Consider the following 23,242-nt stretch of genomic DNA (forward strand, 5'->3'; position numbering starts at 1 on the left):
GATGTGATTTTGTGATTTTTTTTTCTTCTTTAGCTTGTTAATAGGGCAGATTACATTGATTGATCTCTGAATATTGAACCAGCCCCAGAGGCCTGGGATGAACATCCCACGTACTTTTCTTCCCGGTGGTCCATTTCTCCCATTTGAAGGTAAACTCTAAATGGGGACAAACCTTCTGGCTCCTTCTGTTCGTTGCGGTCTCCCGGTACCTGAACAATGCCAGGCATGGGGTAAGAACTCAGTACCTGTTCGGTGAGTGAATAAAAGAGCAGTAGCGAGGTGAAGGGAATTCCCCAGATTATATTCAAAGGAGATCCCAGGATAACAGCTGCAGGCAACCGGCCCAGACCCAAATAGGTCAGAAGGCTCCAGAAGAGCCTGTTGAATCTGATGCCCTGAGAGGGCATTTAGACAGTCAGCAGAGACTTGGGCTGGGTTTATAAGTACACAGAAAGCTAAGGAAACAAACAAACAAGAATTCTTTTTTAAAGAGATCGTTATTACCGTCGTATATCCATACCATGGAATACTATTCCCAACAGCAGTAAGCCATCAGGCCACAAGAAGAAGATATGAATGGGGGAACCTTAAGTGCATATTACTCTGTGAAAGAAGCCAGTCTGAAAAGGCTACATATTGTAGCCAGCAACTGTCCTTGCTGGCACCTACCGGCCCCGGGACTCAGCCCAGACTCCCGGGCAAGCTTGTCCCTTTGCGGCCTTGTCTTTCAGCTCACCGGGGCTCCGGGTCAGTCCACGGGCATGCCTTGCACACTCACCCTGCCAGGCTGGGGCTCCGGCTACTCCTTGCCTGGCGGGCCCTCTTCTCCCTTGCTGTTCACAGGTAAACGACTGGATGGCCCGGCCAAACTCCACCCCCGGCTGCCTTCTCCGTGAAATGTCCACGCACCCTCTGGTTTCCGCCCTGCTTCCCCAGAGCTGCCTGCAGGGGCAGGAAGAAGCCCGAAGGACATGCGTTTGAATCCAAGCTCAGACATGTCTCTTGACCTCCCTAAACTCCGCGTTATATCATATGTAAATCTGAATAATTGTTTCCTTCTTGCAGGGCTGCTGGAAACTCAAACACCCTATGTAGTTTTAAGAGGGAGGGGCACCAGCGGGGGGAGAGAGGCAGAGGGAGAGGGAAAGAGAATCTTAAGCAGGTTCCACGCTGCTCGACGTGCAGCCCATCCCACAGCCCTGGGGTCATGACCTGAGCCGAAGTCCAACCGACTGAGCCACCCAGGTGTCCCCAGGCACCCCTATTTTTATTCTTATTTATCTATTTGTAATTGAGGTATAACCGACAATAACATTATCTTAGTTTCATTGTATAATGTAATGATCGGATAAGGATCGCCATGATGAGTGTAGTTAACGCTGATCACCTCACATCCTTACAAACCTTGTCTTTCTTGAGATGAGGACTTTTAAGATCTACTCTCTTAACAAGTTTCAAATATGCAATACAGTATTTTTAACTATGGTCCATCCCCAGAACTCTTGTCATCTGGAAAAACAGAGACTCAGTCCCCATGAAACACTAACTCCCCAGCCCCCTGTCCCCAGCCCCCCGCAATCTCCATTCTTCTTTCTGTCCCCTCCAGCGTTGGGAGTGGCCCCTGTGATTGCATTTATGCCTCGCATCTGGCTTAGTGAATTGTTCACCTGGATTAATCCCCTCTTTCATCCCTGTCCCGCAGAGCCTCACACAGTGCTGGGCACGCCCCAGGACAAGCTCGAGGCAGAAATGCAAAACAAGTAACAGAAATGAACAGATAAAGAGTCCCACACAGGCTCATGATCCAAGGCACATAGATTTGTGGCCTGATTTCACACAGTGGGTGCTCAAGTCTAATTTGAAAGTACGAATGATGATAGAGGTGATTTTTGTAAACTTTCACTTCTGAATTCAAGAGCCGCAAAAGAACACACGGTGGAGAGTAAGTCTTCCTCTACCCATCCCGCCCCCCTCCCCACCTCCTCACCAGGGACCAGTTCCTTTTGTACCCTTTCCAGAGGACTGTGCGTGTGTGTGCACACACACACACACACACACACTAGCTTGCTTTACACACTGTTCTGCACGTCTTGATTTTTTTCACTCATCTTATCTCTGAGATCCTGCTCTATCAGTATATGGAGTGCTTCCCCATTGTTTGATAGCATTCACGGAATGATGTATTTATCTTGTCACCTGTTTATCCTGTCTCTTATCGCCTGTTTACACCTGTCACACAATTTATTTAATCTGTCGCCTATTGGCGAGCATTTAGGTATTTCCAAATTCTTGCTATACAGGCAGTGCCACAGGGACTCACAAATGGCTGGCTTTCACCCCTTACCTCTAGCCCTGTCTAACCCAGCCTCTGGCTCAGTCTCCCCCCGGCCTCCCAGGTCCCCAGTGCCAGCCCCTTCTGCAGCCATAGACCTGTCGGCCTGAAGCCTCCTCCAAACATTTGCTGGACCTTCCTCTGCACCAGGCTTGGGTTGGGCCAACGAGTACCAGTCCCACCCTCCTGGAGCTCACCGTCCAGAAGGAGGGATGGACAAGGGCCCAGTGACTTAAGAACAACCTGTTAAGCACTGGGATAGAGACATACCCTGCCCACCTGGGAAGTCAGAAAGAAGGGCCATGGGTTTGACTTTTGATGACTTTATCCCCGATGGACAGACTGTGAGTGGGAGGAGGAAAAGGGGAGGTGCAGGGGTGGGTACAGGGCCAGAAGAGGCGGGACCATCCACCTGGCTCCTCTGCCTGTCCCCTCTGGCCAGGCCTAGGCCAGGGCTCCGCCTCCTTGCCCGATGCTTCCCCTATTTGTGTCCTGGTTGCCTGCCCTCCCTCTGGGGGCCTCCTCTGGTGACCCCCTCCCCCAACACACATACCCTCATGTCAGGACCTGGTCACCTTGCCTGACCTTCAGAACGAACTACCTACCCCATCAGAAGGGCTTCTTCTTCTTCTTAAGTTTATTTATTTTGAGAGAGAGCAAGAGAGAATAGGGGAGGGGCAGAGAGAGAGGGAGGAAGACAGACAGAGAGAGAAAGAGAATCCCAAGCAGGCTCCACGCCATCAGCACAGAGCCCGATGTGGAGCTCGAACCCACAGACTGAGATCATGACCGGAGCCGAGATCAAGAGTCGGATGCTCAACCGATTGAGCCGTCCAGGACCCCTCAGAAGGGTTCATTCTGCCAAGTTAGTAGCTGGTGTTGGTGGGAGAGGAGAGAGCTGGAGGGCAGGCGGATGTGTACTGCCTCTAAATAGACTCCTGTCTGCCCAAGGGGGTGAAGTCTGGGTCATGGGAAGTCTTTCAGGCCCCCTCAGATCCCACTATCCAGACAACTTTCCATCCCTCCCAACCCCAAGTCATTGGGCAAATCCTCCCCACCTCAGACTATCCCCTCCTCTCCTTTCCCTGCATTTCCAAGAGTCCCTTGTTAAGAGATAAATGTTCCTAGGAAGGACAGCATGGAGTTGTCAGCAGGAATACGTTTGATCGAGAGCATTGAGTAAGCAAATTTGGGTAAGAAGGCCACCATGGGTCCTTTAGCAGCCAAAGATCTGAGGTGCTCTGGGGAAGGGTCTTGAGAATAGAGTCACAGGGGCTGGGGAGGATCAAGCATGGCTTTCCAGGGCTGAGCTGGAGTATGTTTCTGTCCAGTTTAGTATCGACATGGTTTGTTTATTTTTTTAAATGTTCATTTGTTTATCTAGAGAGAGAACGCTAGCAGGACAGGGGCAGAGAGAGATTGAGGGAGACAAGAGAATCCCAAGTCTGGGCTGTCAGCGTGGAGCCCAATGCACGGCTCATTCCCGTGAACCCATGAACCAAGAGATCATGACCTGAGCCGAAATCGAGAATCGGACGCTTAACAAATTGAGCCACCCGGCACCCTTAATGTCAACGCGTTTTAAAGGGGGTGTAAAAGCAACATTATTCACAGTGGTCAAAGGTGGAAGCAACTGAATTATCCATGGACAGATGAATGGATACACAAAATGCGGTCGATACACATATATACGGTGTATATATCGTGTATGTATCCATACAGCGGAGTCTCATTCAGCCGGAAAAGGAAGGAAATTTTGATACCTTGAGGGGTCAGCCTTGAGGACGTTATGCCCAGTGAAATAAGCCAGGCACAAAAGGGCAAATACCGTATGAAGGTTTTTATACGATGGGCCTTGAGCAATCAGATTCATAGAAACAGAACGCAGAACGGCGGGTGCCCAAGAGCCGGGGATAGAGAATGGAGAGTCATTGCTTAATGCGTAGAGTTTCAGTTTTCTAAGTGAAAAAGTTCAGAGATCATCTGCACAACAAAGTGAAAACACTTTACAGCTTTGAACTATATACTTCAAAGCGGTTAAGATGGCAAATTTTGTGTTATGTGTATTTTAACATAATTGGGAAAAAAGTTTTACGTAAAAAAGGAAAACATAACAACAACAACAACAACAACAACAACAACAACAAAGTGGAGGTGGAAAAGCCTCCAAGCCCGCTCCTCTCCGGGACGGTGCAGGCCCAGGCAGTGCTGGGGGCCCCGGATCCCCAAATGCCCACGGTGTGAGAGGAGTGGCCCGGATGGGGCCAGGCTAGGCATCTGGGGAAGAGGCGAGACTCTGAGGGGACAGGTCTCCACCTCCACCGGGGCCTCAATCACAGCTCTTCCTGGTAGGGGGGTGGGCAGGACCCTGACCCCAAAAGTCCCTACCTGCTGGCTCCGCCACGCAGAGGCTCCCACTGCCTCGGACCTTGGCTCAGGCTCTCTGAGGCTCATCCCTCTTAGCAGGGAAGAGCTGAGCCCCTACCGTAGGCCAGGCACTGTGCTAGCTGCCACTGGTAGTTCGAGGACGACTCCTGGGAGACCCCCATGGGGTGACGAGAGAGTCTGCTCATCTGAGTGGATGTGGGGCGAGGGCCTGTGCATAAAAGTAGGAAGAGGTGTCATCAGTCAGTGCCTGGCCCTGAACCTGGAGTGGAACCGACCCACCACTCCCCGCTCGCCGCGCCCCCACCCCCCCTTCCAGGGAGGTGTTCGTGTGTGTGCAAATGTGTCTGTGAGCCTGTGTGATCCAGAGCAGGTAATGTCTGCCGTCACTTAGGCTGCTGACAGTCTGTGTCAATCCGCGGGCGCGTAGGTGCATCTACAGACCTAAGGCGCCTCCGTGCACAGGCTGAGAATCACAATGAACTTGGCCGGGGCGCGAGCGTGGCGATCGCACGTTCGCCTGGATGGGGCGACGCTGCCTGCTCTGATCCCTAACTCATTATTAAGCTCCTCGCTCTTTGCAGACGCTCCCTGCGCCTCCCCCGCTCCGGGCTGCAGCGGCGCAGGCGCCGGGCCGAGCCGAGCGCCGAGCGGGGAGCGGGCGGCCGTGCTCCGGGCCGGGGTCCCGGGGGAGCAGGTGAGCGACCCGCGCCGCGCGGCCCCCAGGCCCTTGCGGAGACGCCGCCCGGCCGCGCTGCGCCGGCGCCCCCGCCTTCCTGCCTGGCAGCACCCGTCCTGCCTCTGTTGGCATCATCCCTCCTCCCCCCTGCCTGGCATCCCTCCTCCCCCCTGCCTGGTATCTCCTCTGCTCCCGCCTGCCTGGCATCCCTCCTCCTCCCTGCCTGGCATCCTCCTCCCCCCTGTCTGGCGTCTCCCCCTGTCTGACAGCCCCCTCCACCCCCCCCCCCCCGCCTCTCCCCATTCTCCTCCCTGCCTGGCATCTCTCTGGTCTCCCCCCCTGCCTGGCATCTTCCTTCTTATCCCTGCCTGGCACCTTCCCCTTACCTGGCGCCTTCCCCTTACCTGGCACTCCCCCTCCCTGCCTGGCATCGTCATCCCCTCCTCCTTTCCTGATCTCTCCCCCCACTCCTGACTCTCTTCCTCCCCCTGCCTGGCACCTCCCCCACCCGAGCCGGGTATCTGTCTCTTCCTCCTCCCCCCTTCCTTGCACCTCTCCCATGGCTCCCATCTTACCTCCTCTCTAATACTCCCCCCCCCCCCCCCTCTCTGCCTGGCATCTTTCCCTCCTTCTGTACCTGGTTCCTTCCCATCCTCCCTCCACCTGCATGCCCCCTCCTTCTCTTTGCCTGGCACTCTCCTGCCTGGTACCTTCCTCTCCTCCCTCATGTCTGGCACCTACTCCTCCCCCTCGCCTGTCACCTCCTCCCTGCCGAGCATGTTGCCATCCTGCTCCTGCCTGGCACCCTCTCCCTCCTACCCACTCCCCTGCCTGGCACCTTCCCTCCTTCCCCTCTGCCTGGCACCTCCCCACCTCTCCCCTGCCTGGTACCTCCCCTCTTCCCCCCTGCCTGGCACCTTCCCTCCTTCCCCTCTGCCTGGCACCTCCCCTCTTTCCCCTGCCTGGCACCTCCCTGTCTCCACTTGGCATCCCGCCTGGACACCCCTCTCCCACCCAGGCTGTCCCTCTGTCTTCAGCCTTCCTGTAAGGCACCTCCCCCCAGCCCTGAGCCGGTAACCTCTCTCCCAGGGGCATCTTCCTCCTCTCATGACCTGTCCTGCCTCCTCACACTTGTCAGAGTCGCCTCCTGGCCAACACCACCTGCGTGTGACCCTGAACCGCTCTCAAGCCCCCCGACCCCATACCTATAGCACTGCCTTTTCCTCGTTCCCCACACCCCCCCGCTCAAGGACTCCGGTTCACAAAGTGGGTTCCGACGCCAGCCTGTGGCTTTCCTGCTTGTGCAGGAGGGTGGGACCAGGAAAGCTGTGCACCCGGGGAGAGGCCAGCATGAGCAGAGCGGGCGGGTCACCAACAGGCCTTCTCTACCTGCCCGCCACCCCTCGGACTCCCTCAGATGTCCCTGGGCTCCAGAAGCCATCCAGGTCCCATCCGGGCCTCCGGGTCGTGCCCTATGCCTCCGATGCCTGGCTGCCCCCCTCCCCGTTCGCTGCCTGTGGCCACCCTGTTGTCCCCCAAACTGGCCTCCCCTGCCGGGCCTGGGTCTTGCCTGGGTTCTCTGCTCTGCTCTGTCCTAGCTCAGTCCTGCAAGACCTGGTCTCTGCCGACTGCTTCCTGCTCTCACACTGCTCCCACGTGCCTGTCACCTCCGTCCTGGTCCCTTTCTGCACCCCTCCTGTTCTCTTTCTCGGACCTCCTTGTCACAGACTGTGGTCCACCCAGCTGGCCCCCTCAGACTCCCTCATCAGCCCTCAGAGGTCCATTTGGACTCTGCCTTTGGGGCTCAGGGTCTGGGCCACCCCTCCCACTGCCCTCTCCTTTCAGATTCTCCTCACAATGGCCCTTGGTGCTGCAGGTGCAGTGGGCTCTGGGCCCGGGCACCGAGGGGGCACTGGATGACTCCCCCGCTGCAGGACCCCGCCACCTATGACTCCAGGCCTTCAGCACCCACCCGCCGTGGTACAGGTAGGCGTTGCCCCCTCCAAACCCAGGAGCAGGAGCCCTGGGACCCCCCTGAGAGGTGTTGGCTCTTGGCCTCCAGTCTTACCCCAAGGCCGCCTCTTGGCACTTCGGCCCCAAGCCAGACCCGTGACAGTGCTTCTGGTCACCCCCTCCCACTGCTGCGGCCACTCCCCAGACCCTGGTGACATCTCCTTCCACCCTTCCGCCGCCTCTTCTGAGCGCCCTCACTTCCTGGCTCCCCGCTCCTGCCTTTCAAAGCCAGTCTGAGCCAGGAACCAGTGAGCCCGAAACCAGCTTTTGGTTCAGGTGAAAGTGGTCTGGGGCTCTGGTTTCTTTCACTTCCTCCTCACCCACAGACACGCTGCCCCACCTCCTCTGTGCTCAGCCGTGTGTGTGCTCGTGCACGCACATGCACACCGTGTGCACACATGCTCTCTGCTAGCTGGGAGGGCCTGCTTCTGCCCGACACGCCGGGGCTGTAGAAAACGAATTCCGGACATGCGGTGGCCACCCTGTACACGGCTTCCAGAACCCCGGCGGGGGTTTGTTCCTGGCGGGAGGGGGTGGCTGTGGCAGCCTGTGGCGTGGCCTCAGTAGGCGGGCCTCAAGCGCACAGGGACTCCAGGCCCCTTGCGCGTGAGTTGGACCTTCTTGAGCCTCCTCTTGGCAGAGCGCGAGGAGGCTGGCCTGGCTCCTGGTCCGGGAGGCCTGCGGTTCTGGTCTGAGTCCTTCCTGCCCAGCCCCCACCCGCCATTCTGGCCACCTCACCAGCGGGAGTCCCCTGTGACAGGCTGGGCGCCGTGGGGCCCTGGGGGTGTTAGGGACTTAGTCCCGGCCCTCAGGAACCATAATCCGGCAGGAGGAATGGATTTAGGAGATCCCGAGGGAAGTGCCCAGCAGACAGTTCAGGCCTCAGGCCCGTGGAGGAGGGGGAAGGCCTTGAAAGGAACAATTTGAAGTGGGCTTTCAGAGATCCGGGGAGTGGGTGTAATGAGGGTGTCTTCCTCAGCTCCTCCTTCCTCAGAAGCAGCGGACGAACTTACTCTCCTGCCTGGGCTGTTCTGAAGGTCAGGGCAGCCCATTCCCCCCACCCCCCCGCCTTTGCCGCCGGCCCAGAACGGTGCTGTCACCGGCTGCTGGGGGAGCCTGGTGCTGTCACCCAGTGCTGGTCACTGTGGAAACAAATGCAATGCTGTGCAGGAAAGTCAAGCCCCCAAACAAAGGTCCTGCCCCTTGCCCCACAACCTGACCACTGCCTTGTGTTAAGTGTGGGCCTGTGCCCCCAGCTAGCAGGGCTTGGCTTTTTCATGCAGAATCCTAAAGAAAAGGTGAACCCTGGTGCGTTTTCGGGGCAACTCTAAAGTTGTCTGAGGCTGTCTGAGGGTGGAGGCCTGCCTAGTAGGTGGGGCTGATGGGGGGGGCAGCTGGGGTCCCCGGGAGGTACACCACAGCCAGGTCCCCACGTGGCGAGTCCTTGTACATCATGGCTGGTCTGGGGTACGCTGAGCTAAGCCCTAACGGGGCTCTCCAACAGAGAGAGCTGGGTTGTTCTAGACCCAGCCTGAAGGAGGTGATCACCCTGAAGGATGGGCCATTGAGGAGGGGAGGCCTGAGAAGCTCGTGGGGGGGGAGGGGGGGAGGCTGAGTGCTCTGGGTACATCCTAGCAACACGTGGTCCTGGAGCAGCCCGGTCACAAGGAGAATTGAGGGTCCACCCTGAGATTCCTACGGACTCGGGAGTCCCAACCTGTCTATGTGACAAAGGGGGTAAGGAGGGAGGTGCTGCGGGAAGTTTCTGGCGTTTTGTTTTAGAGTCACATTCAGCATGTGCCATCCCAGGCAAGGAGCCGGCTTTGACGCTCGGCGGCTTGGGCACGTGCTGTCATTTGGATGCTGACAGGCCCCGTGCTACCGTCTAGACAGCACGGTCGGCACGAGCCCAGGCGTGCAAGCAGCTGGAGGCTGTCTTTGCCCCGAGCGCTGGCAGCGTGATTGCAGGCGAGAGCTCGTTATTAGCGAGCGTTAAGTGGCGGAGGTAATGAGCTGGAGGTGTCACCGGGAGGGGGTGCCCCTGGAGGAGGTGTCACGAGAGAAGGCTGGGTTACAGACACCCAGGATGAGTGAATGGCCCTCGGGTTTGGCAGGATTCGGAGGCCTCTCAGATCACCGCATCTGGTGGGCGTGCAGCTGAGGGACGCCTGGTGGGGGCCACGGCCGGGTCCCTGGTGTTCCCGCGCGGGTGAGGGGTGTGCAGACCCCCGGTCGCGGATGAGGACCCCGTGGGAGAACAGTTGCCCACCTCAGCCAGGCCCACTCCTTCGTTTGCTTCCCAAGCTGTGAAACCCATTTCTTTGTTACCTAAACTTACGTCCGGGAGATCCGAGAACGTGTCTTACGAGCATGTGTCCCCCGCTCATGCCTTTCCCGGAATTTGCACACTTGGATCATCTCCCGTGTCAACCTTCTTTTCAGACCGAAGAACGTTCTGGGGCCCGGAGCGAGGAGCAGCATGCTGTGGGGAGGGGAGAAAGGCGGGGACAGGAGGACGCCGGAAAGTGGGCCTGTGTTCCACCCCACCCCAGAAAGGGTTGGAGGCAGTTTGCAAAGACACACATAGTGAGGAAGGCAGGACGTGGGGACCCGAGGGGCGGGAAAATGTGCTGCAGCCGCAGATAAGGTTAGCGCGCGAGACACAAGCCGTGAGGCCCTGGGGCCCCTTCCGCGGTGGGAAAACAGGAGCACGGGTGTCATTCACGCTGCCCAGAGAACCAAACGCCACCGGCTCAGAGACACTGTGATTTGGGGCCATGAGACCCCAGGAAGTCTCTCCTGTGTGATGGCCCGAGAGGGACACTGGGTGACCAGAGCTAAGCGATGTCCTCAGCAATACCGCAGGTTTCCCCGGGGCCCAGGCAAAGAGCAACACAATAGCGGGCTGCCGTGTAAACATCGCTGATCGTGCTCGATCCCAACCCGAAGCTAGCACACCCAGAGAAGTGCGCTGCCCGCCTTCAGGTTACACGCTAACGGTCACAACATTTCTGAGAAGCATCCAGCAGCGGGGAGGTCTGTTTAAAATCGGGAATTAAGTCCAGTCACGTCCTTGGGGAAGCGTAGCATCCTTGCAGGAAAACAGAGACCTCCGTCCGCACATATGCCCAGCAGGTGAGTTTGGGTACAGGGTGAGACCAGTCACACGCCTTACGCCCTAGGTCGCGAACCCACCGAGAAGTAGGCACGCGTGTCTGTTGCGGGCTGGAGAAGGAAGCTGGAACCTGAGGCCTGGATGTAGCAGGTGGACCCCACGCCCTAACTTGGGTTTGCTTACCGAGGGCATAGGAAGGTGGAGATGGGCTCCCTCGGGCCAGCGAATGCACCCACAAGGGAAGGACAGGCTGCAGGGGACGGCCCTGATGTCACCACCCCTGACCCAGGAGAGGAGCTTGTCCAGTAGATGTCAGGCCCCCACCTCATCAGGCAGGGAGCCCCTCCCAAGGAGAAGAGGCCTGGGAGGAGGGGTAGGATTGTTCCAGAGTCTTCTCTCCAGGAGAACAGAGTAGAAGTTTCCTGGTGAACACAAGAAGACAAGAACACAGGGTCCCCTCCACAGTGGGGGTGGGGCCGGCCATATTGCTGACAGTGATACAGAAGCTCAAGCCCTCACCTGGGAGTGACATTTGACCCTCCCCCTTCCTTCTCTCTCTGTTGGAGCAATCACCTCATTTTATTTTATTTTATTTTATTTTATTTTATTTTATTTTATTTTATTTTATTTTATTTTATTTTATTTTATGTCCTAGACACATCTCAATTCTGCCCACCCATTTCTCACGTCGCCACCTTAGTGGGGCCGCTGCTGTCTTCTGCCCGGACCACCACGGAGATAGACGCCTCAGTAGCGCCCCCCCCCCCGCTCAGTCTGGGCCCCTCCTCCCAGCCCCAACCCACCAAGGTGGCCAGAGCTTCCTGCAGCGCAGACCTGATCTCTTCTGTCTTCTGTCTTCATGGGCTTCCGGCACCTGCTGGCACTCAGGGCCTTCGCACATGCTGTTCTCTTTGCCTGCAACACCCTTCCAGCTCCCTTCACCTGCCTGGTTCTGTCCATCCTGCAAGTCTCCACTGGAATGCCACTTCTTCCAGGGAGACTTTCTCCCCCCTTCCCCCGATTAGGCATCAAGTCCCACCTCCTTACATCTTCTAGCGTGTACCCCCAATTTAAATGATCCCTGGTAGTGGTCCTTCAAGGCACAGCCTGCATCTGTCTTGTTCAGCACAACGCAGAAAAACACTTTGTGAATGAATGAGGTGGGACGTGGGGGGGAGGCGGCTCTGACCGCTGATCTTGACATGACCCTAAGACCCCTTTGTACCGTTAGCCCTGCCCTCTCTGCACCCCCACAACGCAAGGGTGGGCCTTTCCGGCCTCCCCACCCTGAGCTGCCGACACCTGAGCCGCTCGTGGCCCACAGCTGGGCAGTCTGTCTCCGAAAGGACCTGCTCGCCATGCTCGCAGACACCCCCCCTTGTTTAGTGGTTCTTAAAGTGAGGAGAATCTTCCTGCCTGTGACCCTGGCCTTCCCCTTTGGAGTTACAGAGAATAAACCCCTTTCTGCCTCCGTGACATTTGGAGGCGGTTGTCCACACTTCCTGGGTCTGCTGTCAGGAACGTGCAGGTCTGGCTTCTTCAAACGTCCCAGACTTGGGGGCTGGGCTCTGCCCCTTGCCAGCTGGGCTGATGTGGGCAGAGGCACTTAGTTCTCCGAGCCTCAGTGGCTCCTCTGTGAGGTAGGACCTGACGCCCCTTCTATAGAGATTCGGTGGGATGCTAAGTACTGAGCACTCGGGTCAAGATCCAGAACGCCGTGAATGCCAGAGAGCCCCTTGTCACCCTGTGGGTTAAAATGTGATGCTCAGTGCTGCCCTCCCCACCAGCACGTCTAGCTGTCCTCTGTAGACCCTGTGACCATGTCTCCCTTGGTTCCAGGCCCAGCTGGCCATTCTCGCTGCTGTTACACTGTTGGTTCAGAAAGGCCTGGAGCCAGTGAGAAGCCCCTGGGCCTCTCCTCCCGTCCGCTGAGAACCCCGTTCTCCCCGCTCCCGTATCTTGAACTCAGACGCAGAGTTCTCTGGTTAGCCTTAGCCCGGCTTCCCAGCCAGCAGCCCTCCATCCAGCCTGACGCCATCTGCGTATTTGAGAAGCCTGCCTTCTTTACCTTTACGAAAGTTTTGAGCTGGAAATTTAAAAAAAGTGAGCCGGCAGGTGGAGGAGAGAGCGCTGTGGTCCTCTGACTCTCCCGAGCTGTGAGCAGATTTCTGATTTCCTCCGGGTCGGCAGCTGAAGTCACAGTAGGGGTCCAAGGGGGTGGGCTTGGAGGAGGGCCCCCCCACCCCCCGCAGGGGGAGGGCAGCGGTAGGGAGAGGGGAGGCGGAGCTCCAGCTCGGTCTCCAGATCCCACACCCCACCCAGCAGGAAGCATTATTTGGCTTTGCCTTCTCTTGCCTCAGTTTCCTCTCTGAGCCCCTACTCTGCCACCCCACCCCCCGTCTTACTCTCACCCCTTCCTTCGAGAAGAAACCATCTTAGATACCCTTTCGAAAAATGCCCATTGAGGGGAGGTGCCTGGGTGGCTCAGTTGTTTCAGTGACTGACTCTTCCTGGTTCATGGGTTTGAGCCCCCCATCGGGCTCTGCACTGACAGCACAGAGCCTGCTTGGGATTCTCTCCCGCCCTCTCTGCCCCTCTCCCCGCTCTTTCTCTCTCAAAATAGATGAACGTTTTTAAAAATGCCCTTTGGGTGGACCACAGCCCCACCAGACCAGACTCCCCCGCCACACCCCCCCCAACAGCCCCGCCCCCCACTTCTGTCGCCTGAGACCCCAGAGCAGCTCCCACAGGACAGAGGAGAGCCAAGCACACGAGCACAGAATACTAGCAACCGGTGTTGACTGAGAGCCTCTTGCAAGTTTTAGGAACTGTGGAGGATTTTTCGTGGTTCAGCTGATCGGTCCTCACAAGAGTGAGAGAAACTGAAACACAGTTTCATCGTGTTGGTGCAAGAGTCCCAGTTGGGGTCCGCCTGGCAGCGTCCCATGGGGGAGGAACAGCGAGGTGTGCCGTGACCCAAACCACAGTGACCCTGAAGGAGGCAAAGCAGCCAGCCCTTTCTATAGGCCCAGCACTGAGGCCCAAGGTCAAGGCTAGTTGTCCTGGTGCACAAAGCTCCCGCCCCTCATTTACATTAATTGCTGGGCCCCTGGGCGTTAAGAGTTTGCAACCCCTAAAATTGGGGGGGGGGGGCTTGGTGAATTGGAGAAACCCTGCCTCTTCAAAAAGGGACAGCCCTGTTAGCATTCTCTGATTGTTTCCAAGTGCATCGGTGGGCTTGTGTTGCCAGATTTCCAGTTTTTTGAGAGCTTCTGGAAATCTGGCTGTTGGTGTGAAATCTCTCAATTTTTGAGATTTTTAAAGAGCGTTTTTTAAAATTTTTTTAATGTTTATTTATTTTTGAGAGAGAGACAGAGCGTGAGCAGGGGAGGGGCAGAGAGAGAGAGAGAGAGAGAGAGAGAGAGAGAGAGATACAATCCAAAACAGGCTCCAGGCTGTGAGCTGTCAGCACAGAGCCTGACGTGGGGCTCGAACCCACAAACCGTGAGATCATGACCTGAGCCAAAGTCAGACACTTAACTGACTGAGGCACGCAGGCGCCCCTTAAAAAGTGTTGAAGACACAGTGTGGGCAAAGTGACACCTGTCTGCCTGCCCACTCTGCAACTTCCTCCCTGGGCTCCCCTCCTGCGGTCACCACCCACCTGGTACCTCTTCTAGCCCTCTGGCCCAGAGCCCTGAGTCAGCATTCCTAGCCCTGAGAACTCCATCGAGGGTCCCACCCTGAGAGACATTGCATTGAGCTGCGGTCACTTTAGACAACCTCTTGTCAACGATGAATTTTAAGCAAAATGCAAAGAGGCTTGTTGAAAACTTGAGGGTTCTCCCCCAGGTAGAAACAAGGATCCCAATGACGTGTTGTGAATGGGAGGGACCACAGGTAGAATTCCCCTCACAGTTTGTCTGTGTTTTAAGCCCAGAGCAGTGGCCGGTGAGGGCATTCAGGGCAACTTTGACAACTAACGGTGGCGGCTGGGGTGGGGGGGGCATTTGGTGAGCCGAAAGGAACACGACCTTGAGATCAGAACATGGCGGGTTTGAGCCCACCTTTGACTAGTTCTCTGGCTCTGAATCAGTCATTAACCTTGTGTTCCTCATCTTTAAAATGGGTATAGTAGTGGCTCAGTTGGTTAAGCGTCCGATTTCGGCTCAGGTCATGATCTCAGGGTTTGTGAGTCCGAGCCCCGCGTTGGGCTCTGTCCCGACGGCTCCGAGCCTGGAACCTGCTTCGGATTCTGTGTCTCCCTCTCTCTCTCTGCCCCTCCCCACCTTGCACTCTGTTTCTCTCTCTCTCTCTCTCTCTCTCTCTCTCTCTCTCTCTCAAATAAACATTAAAAAATATAAAAAATAAAATAAAATGGGTATAGTAATATCCAGCCGTTTAACTCCCTGGGATGTTGAAAGAACCAAATTAAATAATGCATACCGAACTATTTTGTAGGCTATGGAGCTCCGTAAAGATGTACGTGTTCATTTGAAGGGGTTTGACAAAGTCTCTCCCAATATCTGGAGCGTGACACATAGACGTGGGCTGGACGCAGTAGTGTGCTGGTAAATATTTAACAACCGGCTCCTGACAGGGTGGGAAGGGGGAGTTGAAATCTGATTTGTACTATTTGCCAATTTCCATGGCATAAATACTCCTACCGCGGCCGATTTTAAACCAGCAACGTGACACTATGGCACGTCACTGGATGTTTCTATGATTGAGCCCATTTGCTGCCAATTGAAGACTAGCTCAGAGGTTGTAGGCTGTCTGGAGAGAGGGCTTTGTCCTGGTGCCTGTCCTTTTCCAGAATAGTCAGCACAGACCCAGATGAAGAGGGAAGGTCATGTTCAGGGATTTGTGAATGACACACAGCTGGACAGGATGACAGATACAGCGGATAACAGAACGGGGATTCGAAAGATCGCGAGCTAGAATAATGGGCTAATTCTTATGAGACGGAATAAATATAAGTATCTGTTCTTGAGTCCAAATAGGCAGTTTTACCAGCAGGGAATGGGAGACGTGCTTCGGCACAATGAGAGTAGGAAGAGAATTGCGGGGGGGGGGGGGGTGGCGCCTGGCTGGCCCCGTCGGTGGAGCCAGCGGCTCTTGATCTCGGGATTGTAGGTTCGAGCCCCACGTTGCAAAGCCCCAAGCTTTGCATGGCTTCGGTCAAGCCAGGGGACGTAAGGGGAGAGACCGGTGGCAGTTGGGACTGGCAGGCAGGCCACAGGAGGGCCCACACAGGAGTACTGAAAGCAGTGTTAGGGGGTGGATTCGTTTCCTAGGCTGTAACAAAGTACCGGGCTGGGCGGCTTAAACAATGGAAACGTATTTTCTGGAGGCGGGATGTCGAGATCCAGGCGTCAACAGGGTCTCGGGTCCTTCTGAGGCCGTGAGGGAAGATCTGGCCCGGGCCTCGCTCCTCGGCTTACAGATGGCTGTCTCCCCCACGTCAGTCTTCACTCTGTGTGTATCTGTCCCCGTGTCCCAGTTTCCCCTATTTTATGACACCAGTCATACTGGATTAGGGTCACCCTAATGGCCCCATTTTAACTTGATTACCTCCATAAAGACCCCATCGCCCAATAAGAACACATTCTGAAGGTGGGGGGGTTAGGACTCCAGCAAATGAGTTCTGCTGGGGGAGACACAACTCAACTTGTGCCCGGGGGGAGGGGACCGCGAGGGCTGCCTTCAGAGTTTGGAGCCGCGTCTCATGGAAGAGGAAGAAGATGAGCTCTAGGTAGCCAGAGCGTCCGGGTGGTGACCCAGGGTCGTGTCCACCGCAGGAGGAGCCAAGGTGTGATCCATTGGGCCCCATGGCCACTGGGACGCCAGCTCCTCGCCTGGCCCTAGCTTTCCGCGCGTGGGGACGGGCAGAGCCAAAGGGGGCCTCGAGCCCCTTGTCCCCGCAGGTACTGCAGGCACTCACCGGCGCACCCCACAGCTGGCTCCATGGCCCCCTCTGCCAGGACCAGGATCACCCTCGGGCATGGCTGCTGCTGCTGGCTTCCCCGCCCCTGCCACAGGCCAGCCACCTGCGAGCCGCGGCCCTTCTGCAGGGCCAGCTGGTGGGAGCTGAATGCCTCTCTTCCCCGTAAGGAAGCCCAGGGCTCTGGCGTGGGGCGTGCTGCTCCTGCACGCCCCCGACCCCTTGCCAGAGCGGCCGCTGTCCTGCGTGCAGGGGTGGACGTGAGCTTCTCACCATATGGATGCCGGGAGCCCCTCCAGCCCCGGGCCAGTCCTCCTTGTGTCCCGAGGGCCGAGGCTACGTCGTGTCTATTGTGTGGCTGAGCCGCCCTTTGCACTGAACAGTCACACAGGAGGTGCCCGCCAAGTGAGCAGCAGGACGGCAGATGAGGAAGGGGACAGGCGTGCGAGGAGGCCCTCCCTGCTTTTCTTCCAGATGCTTCCCTTGGCAGCTCTTAAACCTCAGCTTCTTCTGGCCCGGTGGTCTCCCGTAGAATTCTTCTTAGGTGTGAATGCAGGTGCTTTGCTCCGTCTGGTGGCTTCGGAATGTTTCCCTGCCCTCCTTTCCTGCAGCCCTTTACCAGGTTTCTGGGCTGCACACACAGGCTTCCCGTGTAAGACCCACCCTGCAGACTAATGCCACTTTCTGTGCTCAAGGAAGCTTCCGGTGGTTTGGGTGGAACCCAGACTCTTCACGGGCTCCCAGAGCCACCAGAATTAGCCACTGTGAATAATTGCCTGGCTGACCCCTCAGAGGTACCCTCCATGGTATGTGGGACGGTCCCACAGCTGGGGGGCTCTGGGGGCCCCCTGTTTTCACTACTCTCCCAACTGGGAGCTGTTCGACAGCAGGACCGCTAGGACCCAGAGATAAGGCAGAGCAGAGGCAGCCAAGCCCCGCAGGCTCGGGCCAGCTTAGCATCAGGAATCCAGTAATGGCAGCGATTACTTGTTAAATGTGTCCTCTGTGGCAGGCGCCGTGCTGAATTCCGGACATGACACGACCTCGTCTGAATCCTCACATCTATCAGTGAGTCAGGCGTAGGGCTCCCTGTCTTGAAGACAGGGAAAATGGATCTCAGACGGGTCGAGTAACCTGTACAAAGTTACGGCCACCCAGTGGCTGAGCTGAGTGTGAACCCAAGACCATCCAGCTCAAGAGCACGGCTTCTCAACCCCGGGGCAACTTCACCCTCCAGGGACAAAGGCCGATGTTGGGAGATATTTTTGTTTGTTGCACTGGAGGGGGGCCGGGGGAGTGCTTTTAGAATTTATTGGATAGAGGCCAGGGATGCTACTGACATCGTACGATACATGAGACGGCCCCCACAATAAAGAATCATCCAGCCCCAAATGTCAATGGTGCTAAGGCTGAGAAGCCCTGTTCTTGGGTCTAAGCTCAGAGTAATCACACTTTGGTGCCTGCAGAGACCCCACCCAGGGCAGTGGGTTCAGGGCCTGGGGGAGGACGGGACCCCCGAAGAACGGGGACAATGGGTAGGGCAGTAAGGCCTCCCTGTCCCAGCCCTGTCCCAGGACAGACTAGGTGGCAATGGCCAAAACAAAAGCCCAGATCTGAGAGCAAGGGCAAGGGTGTCAGGGCTGGCTGAGGGGCTACCCAGAGGGGGTTCATTATATGGGTGGGCTGGGCACCAGCTGGCCTTAATTACAAAGGATCCTGGAAACGAGGGGTGGGCACCAAGAAGGTTCTGAGACCACTCCTTCCCTTTCCTCCCTTCTGCCCACTCCCTGGTAAGTCTTTGGGGCCTCTCAGCCGTCTCCACAGCTATTCAAGTCCAAGAGTAAAGAGGGTGCCCTGTGTGGGGTCACGAGAGAGGCCGAGTCTAGCTTGGGCTATGAAATCCTTGATCATAGACCAGCCTCAAAGACCATCTCCTGGTTTTAAAATTTTTAAAAATTTATTATTGTTTTAATGCTTATTTATTTATTTATTTATTTATCATTTTCTTTATTTTGAGAGAGACAGAGACAGCACGAGCACGGCAGGGGCAGAGAGAGGGAGAGCATCCCAAGCAGGCTCCGCATGGTCAGCGCAGAGCCCAGTGTGGGGCCCGAACCCACAAACCACGACATCATGACCCGAGCGGAAACCGAGAGTCGGACGCTCAACCGACTGAGCCACCCAGACGCCCCAGTGTTTATTTTTGAGACAGAGAGAGAGAGAAAGCATGAGCGGGGGCGGGGCAGAGGGAGGGCGCTGACAGCAGAGAGCCTGATGCGGGGCTCGGACTCACAAAACTATGAGATCCTGCCCTGAGCCAAAGTCGGATGCTTTAACTGACTGGAAGCGTGCCCTGAGGTGGCTAGGTGAAAGTTCTTTAGAAGCTTCTGTGTCTCCGTGAGGTGGGAAGCCAGGGCCTCAACTGGGAGCAGGAGTGGGGGAGGAGCTGGAGGCTGGAGGGGAGAAGATGTGGAGACTCCTGTAGGAAGCGGAGTGGGAGGGGGCGTGCGTGGACGAGGGACAGGGGGACGGCTGGGCAGCAGGAGGCCAGGTGAAGTCGGTGCTCCTGAACTGACAGCGAGACCTGGTCAGGGTGGCCGTGTGTCTTTCTCCAGCCACCTTCAGGTCCCGGGGACAGGGGAGGAGTTGGCGAAACTGGATTGAACCCTTAAGTAAGAGAGTCAAGAGTATGTATGTGCAAAGCATGTTAAAATGGTAAATTTTATGTTATGTGTTCTATCATTTAAAAAAAAAGGATCATACGTAACAGTCTCATTGTGATGAGGGGTGCAGGTCAGAGAAATGGACCAGCGGTTCCAGTGGAGTCACGGGCTTTGGGCATCAGGGAGCTGGGCAGAGGGAGCTGGAAGGAGACAGGGTGGCAGTCAGAGTGAGCTGCCTCGGACTGATAAGGGGGTGAGGGGCCACTGGAGTGACCAGACCCAGTAGGTGACCCTGGAGCAGGTGGCTGAGGGAGGGTGGAGAATTTCCAGAGGAGAGGTGGCCACGGAGCGAGAGACCAGAGGTGTGGAAAGACCCCCCGTGAAGATCCCCAGAGAGCAGCAAGAACAGGACAGAGTCCGTGAGTGTCTCCGAGTGTCAGGGAGGGACAGCGAGCCAGGGGCTAGAGCCCTCGAGAAACGGGCAGCAGACGTGGGGCAGATGCAGAGCCAGGGCTCTGGAAGCAGCTGCGAGGGGCAAGAAGGGTCCCTACCCACCCCGAGGCCAGTGGTAGGGGTGCTCTGGGAAAAATTCTGCCACCACAGTGGCAGTTTGGGGGGGAGTGGGTCCTGGAGGGCTTCTGTCACAAGAAAGCAAAAGCGATGTTCACGGAAGCGGCCAAGTGTATTGGAAAGTTTTATCTGTGACAGACCGCGCAGTGGAAGGGTTCAGGTCGGGAACTGGGAGAAGAGGGGCTACACAGAGCCTTATGCAGCTGAGGGTACCGGTGAGGGGAGTCTGGGGCCTTCTGTGGTGCCTGACACGAGCAAGAACACATCATGGCAGGAAGGCAGGTGCACTCAAGGCAGACCATGGGAGAGACAGAGTGTCGTGTGAGGAGGGGAGGGCATGGCTTTCTCAGCCCCCTCAGCCCCTGCACGGCCCACCCTTGACTCCTAATGGAGTTGAAGATACCTGGGAGACCAGGTCTGCGTGTGGCTTCCAGGCATGTTTTGTCTACACAGTCCATGCACAGTGGCATTTGGCTTAATTTCCCTGAAAAATTCTTTAAGGACATGAAGTTTTGTTTTGTTTTTGTTTTTGTTTTTGTTTTATTCTACTCAGTTTTCTTCACTCAGGTGACATCCTAGACTGCAAAATGCAGCGGTTTGCAGAAATCCCTCTGACCACCTGGGCAGAGTAGTAGCTGAGGCCTCAGAAGCTCCTCCGGTGGGGGGGGGGGGGTAAGGGGCAGGACATTAAGCCACCAGGAGACTGTCCTGACACTGGTCATGAGGAAGCACTGAGTTCCAGGAGAGCGAGGAGAGGAGTCAGAGGTGCTGGGATGCGGCTCCTGTCTGCCAAGGAAAAGGAGGGCAGGAGCCTGGGAGCCATGGGGGTGTAAACAGGGCAGGAGTGATGGCTTCGGCCAGGCAGAGGGCACGGTGGGATGGGTGCGTTCCCAGGCCCTGGCTGGGATGGGCAGCTCAGGAGGCCGGCAGAGGCAGGAAAGGCTCGCCACCACCTGGAGTCTTAACAGCCTGCGAGTCCCGAGAACATGAATCCCTTGTTTTTGCCCCTGAATCTACTAGACCGGCCAGTGTTGGTCCGGAGGGAGCTGGCTGGGGAGTGAGGATGCACCTCCCTACCACCGCACCACGCAGAGCTGGCCCCATGTGGCACCCCTAGGCTGCAGGGGACTTAGAGCACACCTCAGGATCCCATGTAGATACCTCCCCATCCTCCCCAAGATGGAGAGCCGGCCAGTGTGGCTCGTTTTTTTTGTTTGTTTGTTTTTTGTGTGTTGGTTTTTTTTTCATAGTGCTATAAGCTGTTGGGCATGGATGGCCCCAAGGGACCAATTTATGGCGGTCGGTGGTGAGGGGAGAGTGCAAAGCTGCCACAGATCCAAAATGTGCCTCCCCTCTGGGCTGGTGGGTGCTCAGGCCCCCGTGACCCATCTCTCCACCCCTCCTGTGGCCGGCAGTTTCAACATGCTGATGTTTGCAGTTATCGTGTGTGAGGTGTAGGTGGGGGTCAGAGAGGGGGCCGCAGAGCACCCCATTAAACTGACAAAACCCCCCGCATAACAAGAGAGGAAGGACTCAATCGTGCCACTTATCTTTCTCGTACACCTGCTAACTGAGCAGGACCCTGGGGACCCGGGCAAGGCCTTGCCCTGCTCCCAGGAGGCTGACTGCGCAGTGGTAAAAGCTCAATGGCAGTGTGAGTGACAAGGACCAGGTGTCACCTCGGGTTAACGCCTTTGGTTAAATGGTGTGGGCCTATTTCTCTCTGTTTCTGTCTCCCTCTCCTTCCCGCCTGGTCTGCCTTGGTTCCTGTCTCTGTCTTACAGAATCCTTGGATTTCAGGACAGGAAGGCCCTAGGAATCATCTGCCTACGCCCCTCCTTTTACTCCCGAGAAAGCTGAGGGGCAGGGAGGTAGAACAACTTGCCCAAGGTCACACAATTATCTTGGTGTCCTCGTTTATCTTTGGTTTTTTTTTTTGTGTTATGTTTTTTGCTTCTTTCTATCATATTTGTCTTTCTTGCATGTGTTTGCAAAACTGACACGGAAAGGCAAAGTCACACAAAGAGACAGAGGGCCCCCTTGATAGTAGCAGGGGGTGTCCAGCCACAGAAACATTCTCGCACAAAGGGAGAGGCACCCAGCGCTGCTCTGGCCTGGGAAGAGTAGTGGGGGCAGCCTGGAGGAGGAGGATTGTGCCACGAGACATCCTGGGCCTGTCTGCCCCTGTCCGGTCTGCTGGCTGGAAGAACTTCCTCACCAGAGGTGGGGGGTTAAGGTGCAGGCTCCCCTCCACCCGTCTCTGGGGACTGGGCCTGGCCCCAAGGTCTAGCAGGGGTTCCTTGGGGGCCCGGGATTGAGGCCAGGCAGGTAGGCTGGGTCAGAGCCGCCTCTGGGACCCCTGCATGTCCTGGGTTTAGTGACCAGAGGAGAAGGTGGGAGCTGGTTAGCAATGGGCCAGAACACAGAGATCAGAGGTTCTTAGCCTGAGAGCTCCAGGTGGGCACTTTCCGTCTGTCTGTCTGTCTGTCTCTCTCTCTCTCTCTCTCTCTCACACACAACACACACACACACACACACACACACACACACACACACACACACACACACACAGGCTCACGCCCCAATCAGTGAGGGTAATATTGCTGGGGGTATACAGAAAAGGGGGCAGCGGAAAGAGGTCTCTCCCTTCAGTCTGATTTCCTTTGTTCCTCCCTCGACTTCCTCCCTCTCCCCTTCCCAGCTCCCCTCCTCTCCTCCTAGCCTCCTTCTTCCATCCTCCCTCCCCGGCCCCTCCTCCCCCTCCCCCCAGAGCCGGGTCCCCGTAACAGGACTTCCACTGAAGGCGGGGAGGGTGGGACCAGCGGGCTCCGGCCTCAGCCTCGCTGCCCATCTTCCCGCAGGGAAGGAGTTAAGTCTCTCCGCTGCATCCCTCCTCCCTCCTCCGCCTCCCCCGCCGCCACCGAGTCCTGCAGCCAGGCCCTGGGCTGACCTTCACCGGGAGGGAGGCCGCAGTGCGCATGCCCGGGCCGGCTCCCGTCCGGCTCCCGCCGCTGCCCGGGCCCGGGGCGGGCGAGGGCGAGGGCGGGCGGCCGCGGGCCGGGACGTGCCCCCCGCGCCCGACCGCCCTCCGCTCCGGCGCGGTGGAGGGGGGCCGCCGAGCCCGTCCCGCCGGCCGCGGCGCATCTCTCCCTGAGCGGGGAGAGGCGCTTTGCCATTTGGTGCTGGTGGTGCTTCGGAGGGAAGGAGAGATGGGGGGACGGCAGGGGGGACTCCGGCTCCGCGCCGCAGGGCGGCCGCCCTCTGCCCGGACACGCGCACGGTCTGCCCGGAGCACGGACTGGGCCGGTCGGGCCGGGGCTAGGGGCCCGGCTGGGCTGGGAGGAAGGCCCCCTGCCAGCTGGAATCGGGGCTCTCCCGGGGCCTCCACCTCCCCTGGGCCTGTGGCTGTGGCCGTGGCGCTGCTGAGCGCTCTTCTGGGGCTGAGCAGCTGGGGATCCTGGCCTTTGTGAGATGCGAGTGGGGGCTCCGGGCACCCACACCTGCGCCTCTGCTGTCTGGTCTGAAGGCTCCCCGCCCCGGG

General features: G+C 57.3%; 1 protein-coding gene across 3 annotated transcripts in view; it reads left to right on the forward strand.

Moving 5' to 3' along the window:
- Positions 1-5,300: 5,300 nt before the first annotated feature.
- The window catches only part of SMARCD3 (SWI/SNF related, matrix associated, actin dependent regulator of chromatin, subfamily d, member 3), a 30,153-nt gene continuing 12,211 nt past the window's right edge, over positions 5,301-23,242 (forward strand). Inside the window, exons 1-2 of one of the 3 annotated variants that reach the window (XM_053217846.1) lie at positions 5,301-5,414; positions 7,242-7,382. In XM_053217846.1, coding sequence (XP_053073821.1) covers positions 7,344-7,382 — 39 coding nt within the window. In that variant the 5' untranslated portion in view covers positions 5,301-5,414; positions 7,242-7,343. Of the gene's footprint in view, positions 5,415-7,241; positions 7,383-23,242 lie in introns of those variants that run through there. The other 2 variants (XM_053217847.1, XM_053217849.1) reach the window with 2 other exon arrangements.

The sequence above is a fragment of the Acinonyx jubatus genome, chromosome A2 (genome assembly GCF_027475565.1).
Source record: "Acinonyx jubatus isolate Ajub_Pintada_27869175 chromosome A2, VMU_Ajub_asm_v1.0, whole genome shotgun sequence".
Lineage (NCBI taxonomy): Eukaryota > Metazoa > Chordata > Mammalia > Carnivora > Felidae > Acinonyx > Acinonyx jubatus.